This window comes from Mycetomoellerius zeteki, unplaced genomic scaffold (assembly GCF_001594055.1).
Source record: "Mycetomoellerius zeteki isolate Tzet28-1 unplaced genomic scaffold, Tzet1.0 scaffold174, whole genome shotgun sequence".
NCBI lineage: Eukaryota > Metazoa > Arthropoda > Insecta > Hymenoptera > Formicidae > Mycetomoellerius > Mycetomoellerius zeteki.
In genome coordinates this window covers 3,030,722-3,044,698 of record NW_017256696.1, presented here as the reverse complement: position 1 = coordinate 3,044,698, position 13,977 = coordinate 3,030,722, and the positions used below count along the sequence as shown (strand labels likewise).

The 13,977-nt window shown below is 34.8% G+C and overlaps 1 protein-coding gene across 1 annotated transcript in view; it reads right to left on the bottom strand.

The window, feature by feature from the left end:
• ss (aryl hydrocarbon receptor spineless) overlaps positions 1–13,977 on the bottom strand; it is a 202,448-nt gene that overhangs the window by 123,667 nt on the left and 64,804 nt on the right. Inside the window, exon 2 of the mRNA XM_018446204.1 lies at positions 3,337–3,527. Within this exon, the coding sequence (XP_018301706.1) occupies positions 3,337–3,527 (191 nt within the window). The remainder of the gene's footprint in view (positions 1–3,336; positions 3,528–13,977) is intronic.

Genomic DNA, 13,977 nt, shown 5'->3' with positions numbered 1-13,977 from the left:
CATAGCGTTCACGGAGAGCAAAAGGGGGAAGGGGGGAATTCCTCACGGGTTACTACCCGTGTTACTCGGATTAATGTTGCCAATCGAATGCGGAGCTGTTAATCTTGTTAACAGCTGCAACGCTCGCCGAGGCGCGAACAGAACTTTTTAATCGAGAAGCTGTGGAACGGAAGTCGTTGGTGTTGATAACTTTTCGGAAATTGGACTCCGCAATCACAGTAATGCATAGAAAGAAAGTGTAGAAAACTGGAAACGAGAATGCGATTTTATTAATGCTTTTACGCAGTTTTAATCAATGTTACAATAATTGTATATTTAAAATGTGTGTATAATATTTAAAATTAATAGGGTAAGGTAGTACAATTCTGAAAGAAATAAAATTTGAATCCAATTTTCGAGAAATTCAACTCTAATCTCATTGTGTGGAAAGGATTAAACTGCAGGAAAAACTTGCATTCCGAAAATTGGATTAAAATCTTATATCAGAATTGTACCACCTTACCACGCTGTTTGAAATTGTATCACTTTGCCTAGAAACAAAAGGTACACGAAGATAAATGACCATAATTAAAACTACTTTCAATTGTAAGCGACTCAAAACTAATTGTTTCTACCTGATTATCTTTAACTTAATTTCTTTATAATCTTCGATTATATAGCAACGAGTCATTTGAACCTAATGCAAACATTTTTAGACAGTTATACAATCTGTATGATTGATACTATGAGATTCTAAATTGTAAGTAAAAAAAACTTTGAAACTTTCAATCGCCGTAAGGTGAATATTTACTTACATTATGTACTTTAAATAGAACGCTTTAAAATTTAAATGTAGTTTTTATAGCTATAGCTGAGGATTAATCATCAAGTCACAATAATGATAACTCTATTTCTGTTCTCATAAAAGAAGATAAAATTGTTATATGCAAAACTCTGTTTATGCATATCCCCCTCCATAATTCAAAATTCTGCGAAAGCGGCGGGAAATAAGGAAGAAGGGACTTATATACGGACGGCGAGAACTCCCAGATATCGGAACAGATCGGAGACGACACTCTGTTGGGAATCCTCGGTAGAGATCCGAGCCTTGACAATGAATACCTATTAAAATGGTGTGAACAATGCGCTACGGGTTAGGTCGCTGCGTCTTTCGCGCGTGCGAGTTCCGTCCTGCGGTATCGCAGCAGCAACAGCGACCAGCATAGCGACGCAACGGCAGCAACAAGAGCTCTAAGTGGAAGTCCCAGGCCGCAACCTCGCGCGCGGGCCTCGGTGATATACTGCGAGATCCGCGATATCGCGCGGAGGTAGCCAGCAAGCAACGCACGTACACAAACGGACGAACCAGCATCACGGAGGAGGCCGTCCTCCTCCGCGCGTTCAATCCGGATTCGTGCTCGTGCATTACCTTGCATACGCTATTGCGCCCCGGTATATCTGCCATCTCGCTTCCTCACGTCCTCTCGAAACAAGGATCGGGCCGTTCTCGACTCTTCGCGCGTTCGACCATCGACCGAGCCTCCCACCCGTTCCTTCTCCGTTTGCCACTCTCTTTCGAAGGAAATACCGTCGCGTTAGTCCTGTGCGGTGACAGTCACATGTCTAGTTAATTGCTCCTATTTACATAATTAAGAGTTCTATCATTTTGAGTTGCAGAATTTTTGGATATATATTAAGAAAAATTTTAGTGATTTTTAAGCAAAAATTAACATTGTTTTTTTAATCATTAAAATGTTAAATTTCCAAAAAATGTTTAACATTCACATGGAAATCGTATTTAAAAGAATGATAATTAAAACTAATTGGAATGATTAGAAAAACTTGAAGATAATTTAAAATGAGCGATCAAAAAACAGAGATTTGCCGTGTTTAGTTCAGATATAAGTTTATATTTAAACGAACTTTATAAAAAAAACCATTCTTTTTAAATTCCTCGCATGAATTATTGTACTTTCGTAGTTCCAAGAATTCCTAACATTAAAGGGCCCATTCTGTAACTCTTAACGACTATAGCGTTATAATCGTTAAAAGTTACATAATGAACCCTTTAATTATGAAGTTAACAATTGCTTTGAGTTAATTGTTATAAAGAGACATGCTTTTGAAGCGAAGACGTTATAATCTAGTCTCATTGTACTAGGAACTTCATAGAATAATCTTTTTCGATCAGCTGACAGAGGTACGCTTTAAATTCTGATGCGATTTCTTAAAGAAAATGAGAAGTGAATGCGACGACAATCTTATTTTTTTCCCTATCCTGGTAATCCTCGGCGTAAAATCAATGAGCTCGATTTCGCGTTGGCGCAGGAGTCACTTTGCTCGTCGCGAGATTGGAAACAAGGGACGAAAGTACGGTGGCGGATAATGGTAGAGGAAGAAGACGAGAACGTCTACCCATTATTCCGCGGCGATTCTTCGATTGGCCCTACCTGATTGCGATTGCAGATGAGATTGCACACCCGTGGTGCAGGAAGGCGTTCTCTCGCTCAAGTTGCATAATTTCTGCATAGCAGCCAAACGTATTACTCACGGGAGCGAATCAGTTCTTTTTTTCTCTTTAAGCGCGAAGTAGAACAAAAAATCTCTTTGTTCCAAAAAAAAGTTCTTCTTTAAATGTAAACAAGAATTAATTATCATTAATTTTATGATTGAATAAACCGTTTTAATGTATATTAATAGCACATTAATATTTCAACTTTAATTAATCCTTAAATACTATTAATTTATATTTTTCTGTAAATTCTTATTTTGTGTGTATCCGAATAAAGATTTAATTTGAATAGTCTATCTTTATGTAAAACTTGATTTTGATATTAAGCCATCAGTCAATGGGTTGTGAAAGAATGATGAGCAAGTTTATGGACCGCATTGTTTCCGGATCATATTGTCTAGAAAATGTAACGAGTATCTCGCGTGCCAACGAAAGATTGTGGATACTTGTATTATAATGGAGCTCACAGCTACAACTTAAGATATTTGTTGTCCGAATTTTATGTTCAGCTATCATTACGTACAGACAGCGATAATAAATTAATAAATAGGATTAATTAATAAAATTAATTAAGCCACCAGTAATATCAACTTCAGATAGACTTAACGTGATTACTACAGTGTGAATAATAATAATTAACCAATATGCGTGATATACTTCTTGAATCAAATCGTCAAATGACTCGGAACAACATAATTTAAGTTGAATTAGATTCTTGAATATATGCAGTAAATTTTAAAATTGTGAAACATATGCGTTCAATATTTACTTGGATGAAACTTATAAAATATAGTATACAGTATAAATTGCAGTAATATGCGCGCAATGTAATTCTGAATACTTACCTTGAAAGTAGCTCTTGGTGCGGAGGTAGCTTACGCTGAGTCTGAGGATGCTCAGTCGATCCAGCTTGCTGAGGATATTTTGCTCGAAGGGAAGTAACGATGCCAGCGTATCCAGCTCGGCGTTTAATCGTTCTCGATGCCGCTTGCTGGGATTCGACTTTGTCACCCCGTCCTTCTGTGGTGGTTTTAAGCTGCAATGAGACAAATATATTCTTACATACAATAATGCATGTTATAAATTTTAATAAATTGGAGAGAGAGAAAGAAGTTATTTAAAAAATAGATTTATAACGAATGTTATGTTAAAAATAGAAAGTTTAAGAGAATAAATAAATAACAACATACTTTTTATTTGAATATTATTATTTATTCTCATATTAGTCTTCAACTAAGGCTATAAAGTTTTATTTAAAATTTAGTAAAAAAAATTTATTTAAAATATCGGAACTTTATATATATATATTCCATATAACTTCAATGATTATTAAAAATATATTAAACATTAAAACCTTAATTTGTATTTTGGAGTAAAAAAATTTAGAACTACAGAATAAAAAAAAACAACTTAAAAAAAGATCAAGTAAGAAAATATTAAAATTTGAATTTTCCAAAGTATAAACATTCATAAAAATACGCTGTTCAACGAAGATTGCAACTAAAAATGCAACGGATCGTCGCTCTAAGCATCCAGCAGACTCGTTACAGTTTGCTAAAAATAAAGCTGTTGCAATCAACGATATTGCTGGTCCGTGGCGATGAGGGTTCAATAACCAGTGGGCTTTTGTTCCGAGTTCCATGTTGACTAGGGGGATTAATTTTAATAATCAATTCGCGGCGGCACGCCGACCGTTATGTGAGCGCGAATTTACATTTTACTCTTCATGACTGAAATCAGCGTGCGCTTCTCGAATCGTTAACAGCAAACGAGCTGTGTCCCGTAGGATTTTGATAATTAAAAGATGCCGGTGTGCCAACCGGACTGATTGACACCCTGCAGACACGTATGCGCCTCGACTCCGCCAGTCCAATGTCCTTAGACAAGGATACGTATGCTCGTAACCTGAAATATTTACGCTGGCGAACGAGCCACTCGATTCGGCGTAAAATGTGTGAATTATTTAGTAGTTATGACAGTGGTGACTGACAAGTATAACTACTATATGATGACCTGATTAGCCAACATTGGCATAAATATTTTATAGAAATAATTGAGTTCGTCTAATGTTGTGCTTGAGGAGCAAAACTTCTTCAAATTTCTAAATTAATCCTAAAAGAGTAAAAATATTATTTTCCTTTTTTTCTTGTAAGATAAAATTATGTATAATAAATTTATACAACGCAAGAACGTGAAAAGTTGTTTACCGTCAGCAAAATAAATTATATGCAATTTGATTACTAGAAGATTATCTTTTATAAGAAATATCGTTAATTAATAAAATAATTTTTTAGAATTAAAATGAAGGTGTTAAAAAATTTTTTCCTAATTTGTCAACACTTATGATATACACAAATGGGAAAATGAAAAGCGACGCCGTGCCGCTTGCAAAATTAACGTGTAAACTTCATTCTTAAGCAACCTGCTGTCAGCTTAATTAAAACGCTCACTATAGAAATGGAAACCATTGACGCGTATCATAAGAGTTAATATAACAAGCAATCCCATCACAATGGAATGCTTACAAAATTAACATTGCAATTTAAAAAACGCGTGGAGTACCCTATAATACAATGCTTCGAAGTAGCAATAATGAGTGACTTTAATACACAGAAAAATATTGTATATTGGAACGCAAATCTATGCTCAACTTGTAAAAGTTAAAGATATTATTAAAAGTTATAATCTTAATTAAGTCACAACAAATGTAAATCGCAAAATCCACGAAAATTCTTTTTAAAATACAAACACATTATCACGTCAAGCTTATTTTCACGCTTATAAAAATGTAGGATACTTTGCAATTCTAAATTTCTTTGCTCCAAAACAAATATTTCGACTTTTATCTCTTCGGACACGAATATTTTTTTCTCTTCTAGTCATACAATCCAATACATCGACTCTCGCTGCGCTTAATGCATCGTAAGTCACGTCGTTAATGACTACTTTTGCAGATACCCCGGCGACGCCATTGACTACCTGCGGAATATGTAAAATCAAATTTTACGCATCTGTGGCCCTAGATTATTTGTTTAATTGAAGCACTCGCCAAGGAAAGCAGCGACCACGCCGTGAGACGAGTACTCTCGGGCTCGTCAAAGACACCGCGTTGCCGCGCGATGACCATCTCGCGCAGGCCTATACTTAGGAATAATTATTATTCTTACGCGGTATATACATATATTTAACGGCTTTTGCGCGGTCTTTACTTGCGCTGCCCCCAAGGAGCTGGCCAAGGCTGTGCAAGAAAACGAGATGGACATGTTGGAATGGTTCGCGGGCAGGACCAGTTCTTATCGCTGGTTATTAAGAAAATAGTGTTAATGAGATGTCACTGTGAACTTTGCCGCTCCTAGAGACGTCTCTTATTTCCCTGCTTTTGCAGCTATGTATCTTATGTTACGCTTATACTTACATTCTGTTCGCAAGATCAATATATAAATAAATATTCGTTATAAAATAATTGTATACCAGAAATGACTTTCGGTGAAATTATCCTCTTCCTCCCCCCTCCCCCCCTCTCTCTAATTGATATTTTATTTATTTCAAAAAGGTTCGAAAGTATAATCTTTATATCTAGAAATCTTTTTTCTATTTCTATAATAAGAAGCTTTATATCTATTTCAGACATTAGATGTAATATACATAACTCTTTTACAACAAATAATTTAAAATATGACACAATTCTTTTTACATTGCATTATTTTTGTTCTTATAACATTTATATACATTTATTACTGTTAAATCTTAAATAGATAGAATGTTTAAAAAGTATAATAATTTTAATAATATCATTATAAATTTTATTTTTAAAAAATACACTAAGGTATTAAAAAATAACAAGATGTTGATACTTAAATTGACAATTTAACAACAGTGTAAGCAGTAGATAACATCATCAAAGTATATATGATGCTAAATTGCCTGTAATCATTCAGTAGAAAAATTATCTTATAGTACTAACAAGTCGGGAAAATACCTGGAATTTTATTTTCATCCCAAGAGAGACGTACTTTTAGTATCAAGATGAACTCATCAGAAATAAATTTATTGAAAATTCTTAATTGTAGCTATAACTTTCGTAATATAATCGTAATATTTATAATCAAATAAATATTATCAATATTTATCATTTTATAACACATATTAGCTGAAAAAGATTTAAAATATATATTCCTATCATATTTTTGTTAACAAATTATAAACTATAATGTTTTATAATTTCGTAATTATTGATACCCCATTATTCTTCTTCTTTTATCCTCTAATATCTATGCTTGGAAAGGAAGTAAGATCATTTTTGGTAGCATATGGGTCCAGTGGACCCAATAGGGGGGACATATAGGGTTAATACAGGACTCACACCGTGGTGCCGTTGCCTGTCCTATTCACGGACCCAGTAATTAGCGTTGTTTTATCGAGGAGGTGGAAGGCAAGAAGAAAGGAAAACATCCGGTGAAACACTAATAACATTCGAATAGGATTATTCCTCGCGGACCTCCGTCACTCCTCGTCCCGAATAATGGATTTGGTGTCGTCTAATAATTAATAGAGTGCTTCTTGGCGCGGCCACGTCGCGCAGTATACGGCCGACAATCCCATTCATCACGCTTTCTAACCCCTAAGCATTTTAATTAACAGCATCGCTTTTTCAGGACGTATGCTGCGTTCACCATTTTTAAAGATTCGCAATTTCCGAGGACAATGGTATCTTCATCTTCCAAGAATTACATTCTGTAAATTGTCGCTTAAGGAACTTTGTGAGATAGGTACATGAAAAATTAACTGCTAAATAAAATATAATTTTTCTAATACGAATTTTGATGTCTAAATCAATATTAAAAATTAACAATAAAAAAAAGCGATACAGAATTTTCAAATAATAATTTTAATTTAGAATTAGGTATATATAGTAATTCAAAATTGATATTTTAATACTTTAATTAATACATCATAACGTTATGCCAAATAAATCGTTTACTCTGCTCTATTATATTTTTATAAACAATAAAAAGAAATTGTAAATAAAATAAATTTATAGCATAATAAATCGTGAATATAACAAATTTATATTTATTTATATTTTTACATATTACCTATATGCAAATTTATTTAATTAGTATTTAATTGAGCGTTCTAATTGCATCATCAATGTCAAGATTATATATTCCATCGAAATCAAGTGACACGAAAGTAACACAACTCGGTTAGTATTGCATAACGCAAGGTTTATTTACGCATATCGAAAGCGTCTACAGAAGTGAAAAATCATGCGAAAGTAACTACATGGATAGACCATGGCCGCCGTGTGCACGATTATAGTTACCTTGGAAATACAAACGAGGCCCGACGCTATGCCATTATCTGTAGGTACATACATGGTACCTCGATGACAGATGAATAAAAAAAATTATAGATCTGAAGGAACAATGCGATGCGTCCCGCCCGAAGAATATACACGCCGCGCGTTATGCAATCGACATTTATTCACCAACAGAAGTTCGTTTAATTCGAGACCGTTTCATTCTTGCTAATTTATTGAGAAGGGTGAATCCACCCTTTCGAAACATAAATTTCGATTAGGTGCAGTGTATCATTTTATGTTCATACGTATTTGACGTAAGTATACGTTTCACCTCATGCGAGTGAGCGCTTCAACTGAACGGATCTGACAGAACTCGAAGTTCAGTATTTGCATTTAAGGCTGATTTACAATATGTTCTTTGCTTACTACTTTTTACCTCTGAGCTTTTTGCCTCTTATCTTATTTCTTCGTTTCCTGTAGCCCGAAATAAAAGTTCTTGAACTTCGGAAAAGACAAGAAACGCGTAACAGGAGTGTGACAATAAAATAGTCGCAAAGAGGGAGGAAGGCAAGAGATAAGAAGCAAGAAAGCGCATAAATTAGCCTTTAATGTCAGAGGCGGTATAAAACATATAAGAATAACAGCTTGATTATTTCATCTTGAGTGCTTATCGATTATTTCGATCGAGTTAAAATAGAGCTGACGCATGATTTTAGCCCGGCCAGGTAAGCCAGGTGATAACGTGTCAAGTCCTCGCGCCCCTCCCGATAATCCACACGCATAACGCACTTGTAGTATTAGACCAGTTGCGTAGATGCGTATCGACTCTGCGAACCGTGACACTGTAACGCACACTCGAAACATACGTATGTATACACAGAAAAAAAAATTTGCAGATTTTAAATAAATATTTACTCCAATAGTACTAACGAAATATTTACTAAATATAAACATATTTATTCGATTTAAATATAACTGTTTTATTTTAAATAAATATTTATTTACTATAAATAAATATTTCGTGAGTACTATATTGGAGTAAATATTTATTTAAAACCTGCAAATTTTTTTTTCAGTGTACTTCATACTCCGCTTAATGGCCGGCAATGTTACTGCGGTCGTTAAGAAAAGGTCTCCTAGTAATTTTCATCCCGGAGCACTACCAAGGTAATTTTCGACGTTTTCCTGGAGAGACAAGTTCACCGACTTTTCGAAGAAAATCACGCAAAAGGCTTTGTACCGACACATTCCGGTATTATATTCGAACGGAATACATTGTTTTCACGACTAAAGGGAAAAAGTGAATATTGTAGGTAATGTAATTTATGTTGCATTATGATATGGATAAAAACTAATTAAAGACTTATTTCTATTCGTCATTATTCTTAAAGCATCATTCACTTTATATTCGTTATAATCATAAGAAGCTCATTAAAATTTTTAATAATTCACATAAGCTTTATAATTTATATATCGCAATCATTACAATTTGCATAATTTTAATATTTCCTTTTAGAAATTCTTTTAGGAAAATAACGTGTATATATAATAATCAAAAGAAAATAAGCTAAACGATAATTTTCCTGAGTATCTGCAAGTACCGAAAAACGTAACGAGTAACCGATTGTTCGATTAGGAATTATAAATTGGTCGCATTCTCTCGCTGGCTAATTCCGTAAGCGACTGACTGATTAGAATTAAATAACATGAGTTACAAGGTGGCGCGTTCAGACGGTCGGAAGCTCTCACCGCACGCCATCCTCGAATCCATCAGGCGGGTAAATCCCAGTCAAGGTTGCCTCGGTGCTCGCATTAAAGTCTGTTTTGTGCATTGCCATCCTCCTCGAGCGAAAAGCGGAAGACGAGTGGACAAAGAATGGTCGATGACTCGGAATTAAGATCGGTCGATATTTTAAAAATTCCGAATAAAATCATGTAAAGAACAGTACAAGAAAAGATAAAAATTACACTGAGAGAAAAGATCCAGAAAGTATTTCTCTAAAATTTCTCATTGACTTAACTTTTTTACCATCGATATTTAAATCTAATAGAAAAACAAAAATTATTATTGTGCTTTGAAATAAATAAATAAGTACATTATGTACACTTATATGTGTTATTTTCTCTTCTATCTAATTTTCCCTACTCTTACACTGGAAAATCTTGTATTAATTGAAATTCTGATAAAAAATGGACAAATCAGATTTTTCTAATTAAATCTGTTATAATTCTAGTTGAGATAATCAAAATTGTGATAGAGATATGATCAGAATTTTCCGGTTCATTCATTTTCAACAAGAAATTTTTCTCAGTGTATTAATTTATCTTTTATTCTACTAAATCATCTAATCTCTCTTTTCATAGATATAAATAATTTTCCAATTATACTCGACATATTCGAAATACATGCGATGTATATTATACTTGCAATGATATAGTATTATTAGCTATGTTTGCTTTGTATATATTCGCCGACGCTATTCCACGCCGAGGACAAGAACGAGGGGTTGGTCGTTGAAACGAAACTAGGAGATGCGCAGGCGCCACCAAGGGTGGGTCCACTATGGATTTTCGAGGGTAGATACACCGCCGGTCGAGTTCCGGGGTGGCAGACAGCATGGGGTAGCAATGGAAGCTCCCATCGCGGGAGGGATGGTCACCCCGATAGCCGCCGCATACGAGGGCAATATATACTCCACAAAGAGAGGGGTGCAAGGGAAAAGCTACCTGGGAGTGCTCGGCTTCGACCTTGGACCGATCCCTTCTCACGCGAGAGAGGTGATGGCAACTAAAATGGAGCATGTTGTCCGTCGTTGCCGAAAGATGGATTATAAATGAAATAGCGACTAGTTAGTATATTAGTGCATCGAGTACTGAATTTAAACAAGAGAAGGAAGGTGCTGTCATTGAGATAATTACATAGTTTATCAATGAATGATAGATGAGGTCTTGAATCGTATAAGAATTGTATTATAATTTTTCAATGGACGTAATGCTAATAGAGCTTGATTTTTATAACAGGGTGTTAAAAAATTCCCTTCAGCATTTACAAGTACACATCATACTAAGTAAAAAAATTTTAATGAACTCAATCGTAATGACGGGTTAATGTCAATTTTACTAATTCCCGGTAAAATTTTTCATAACAAAATGTGTATAAAAATTAAATAAGAACATTTGGAACGCGGTTTGAAAACACTGAGGTAAATCTTCACGTCGCATATGACATGTAGAAGCCAGTAAGTCATTTATGATATTAATATATAAAATTGTTTTATATCTTAGAAACGGTTGAATTTTCGATCTATGTTCATTAAGGCCTTTTTTACTCACAATTAATATGGTGTGTACTATCTACCATATAAATACTGAATGGTTCTTTTTGATCACCCTATATAGTTCTACTATAGTGTAATAAATTATTAGAATTATAATAATTATATATATATTCACTGATAACATCATCGATTACGAAAAGTTTTATGGAAGATTAATAAGTACTTAAATCATGATTAAATACTATCGAAATTATAATCTTAAATTAGCATTATACAGACGAAAGGAGCTCTTCGTGTGTGTTTATTGATTGATTCAAAATAAATTATGCATACCGAAATGTCTCCATCGTAGTTAATTATATTTTACGCGCCACCGGCTTTTCGTATTCCGTGAGAGACGAGGAACCGATTTTATCAAATCAGATCCTACGAAACGATATTATAGAAATCGGTCACGTGGCCAAAAAATTATGACTTGCTTTACTGTGGATAATGATTCAGGTGCAGCTTTTCAGAAGTCCGTATGCGATAATTACATTTTACTGGAAAAGTGAAAATTTCGTTTCACCGGAAGTGACACGTGCAGCCGGCTGTCCATCGCCTCAAAAAAATATTCGATTGCATATTCATAATAATACGTAAATAAGGGAGTCATGTGAACGGAATAAGAAATTATGTTTCTTGTCTAAGACTATCGTCAAAAGATAACCACACTCGTGAATACCGTAACAATTGTCGTATAGTCTATTACGAAAGCTATTTAACGGTCCATAACTGACAAATCTCAACACGGGACGAGGCATTGAATCTAATAAGCGACTATCTCCAGCGCGATCTAAGGTCGATAACAATACGTTGAATTCACGGCTGCATCCGTTTACTCGGTTCAAAAAGATTCTCTCAGCGTTCATTATATCACGTTGAAAAACCCGTTTAGAAAAACACTACATATTACGGTAAAAACGCTTAACCAAGTTGGAAAACAAAAATTATGAGTAGCCGCTATAAATTACTGCTGCCATGTAAGTATCCTTCATCACGCCACAGGAGGCAAGAGAATGTTGAAAAAACATCCTTGTTATCATATCGTGATATGCTGTCTGCAAGTAAAGTTGACATAACCCCGTATTGAAAATCAATTGTATATACATATATATTTTTTAGATTTTTCAATAAAATCGTTCTTTCTATGTAGAAAACTGTACTATTCCGTGCAAATAAGGTAACGCTACTTAAGAGTCTTGCGTTTTGCGAATAAAAAGATACGTGTAACTAACTCTGTAAGGATGAACCTGTTAATGAGTAACGAGCACTCTTAATAAATTGCGAAAATTGCTATTTACCTAGCTCTATAAAATCATTTCTCGTGGGTCAACCATGCGTGGAGCGTGAAAACGCATTCCACGTATCGTTAGCAGCGCAGATCCCGTTTCCAGTCCACATAACGCAAAATATTCCCTACATAGTTTACTTCACGTATATTTTTGCTGTGAAAAATTTGCAAAAATTCTCCGAAATTAACGCGTTTTAAACATCCACTTTCCAGCATTCCAATTGCAGTCGAAACATTATTACATGATAAAAAATTACTCGTTTCCAAAGTGGATAAGTATACATTTGAAAATATTAACTGATTTACTATATCCATTTATAAATTAACTCTCTCTCTATCGGAGATTTTTAATAATGGAAATACTGTCTGTGACCATAGGATCATTCATCTCACAAACAGCGCTTGGTTTGCCCAGATCAAGTTGCGAACAGCGTTGAAGATTGCCGACCGCATCTCGTCTGCATAGCCGGCGCAATTAATTTCGCAATCGTGGCGATTATAATAATTAACTTTTAGGAAGCGAAGAGAGGAGTTCCGCGACGCTCTGGTTCGGGACGATTCTTCCGGTGGCGCTTACTACGCATAATAGCAGCACTATACGTCTTCCATACGTGCTAACGTGTCTAATGCAGCGCGCGTGTAACAAGAGAACGAGATGCTTTACGCTCCCGTTAATATCACGCGCGCCCAGGAATATCACGTATAATATGCCGATTATGCTACGGATCGTACGCCATTACACGAGGCGCGGGTTGTTGGTCGCGCTGGAGAAGATTTTGCCGATTAAACCTTAACAGGATATGGAATTCTACATTCCCGGTGCAAATGCAAATCAATCTTAGAGTCGATTATATTAAAAGAAAAGTGTTTGGTACTTGCAATTATATTACATGATAAAACAATCACGGTTAGAAACTTAATTCATTTTTCTAGTTATTACTGTTATAATATTAGTATAATGATAATTAGATTTGTAGTGCTATAAAAAAAATGTATAGTTGGTACCGAAAATAACAATAAATTGTAGTTAAATTATGGTAATTACAATAATTTGTTTCTCAGTGTAACTATTTATATCCTACTTACACGAAAAGGAGCTTTGTTGAAGTATCTATAAATTTAACTAAATAAAGCTCTAAAAATAATTTTGTTCAACTATCAAAATAATTATGCAAGACACTCAAATTGACTGCTAGAATATCAAAACATTTTGCAGTATTGCTCATCCACGAGTTTCACACGCAATTTTTTAAATGAATATTGAAACAGAGCAGCGATGATAATTCTCATAATTATCTTTTCTTGGATGTTTCTCTTAGCTTAAAAAAAAAATCTCGTATGTATAAACGTAACTTTCCAACTTAACTGCTATCGCTTTTGGATTAAGAACGTAGAGAAATATTGGAATGTATCAAATTTTGAAATCTACTGATAAAAACTGCCATTTCAGCCAAAGTTCTTTCCATTGCGGAGAAAAAGACGCGATGCGTCGCGACGCCTGAGCCTCCCCTCGTCTAATGCGGCAGCTTTATGCGGCATTGTGGTTGCGCGTCTGCGATGCGCGTGCGAT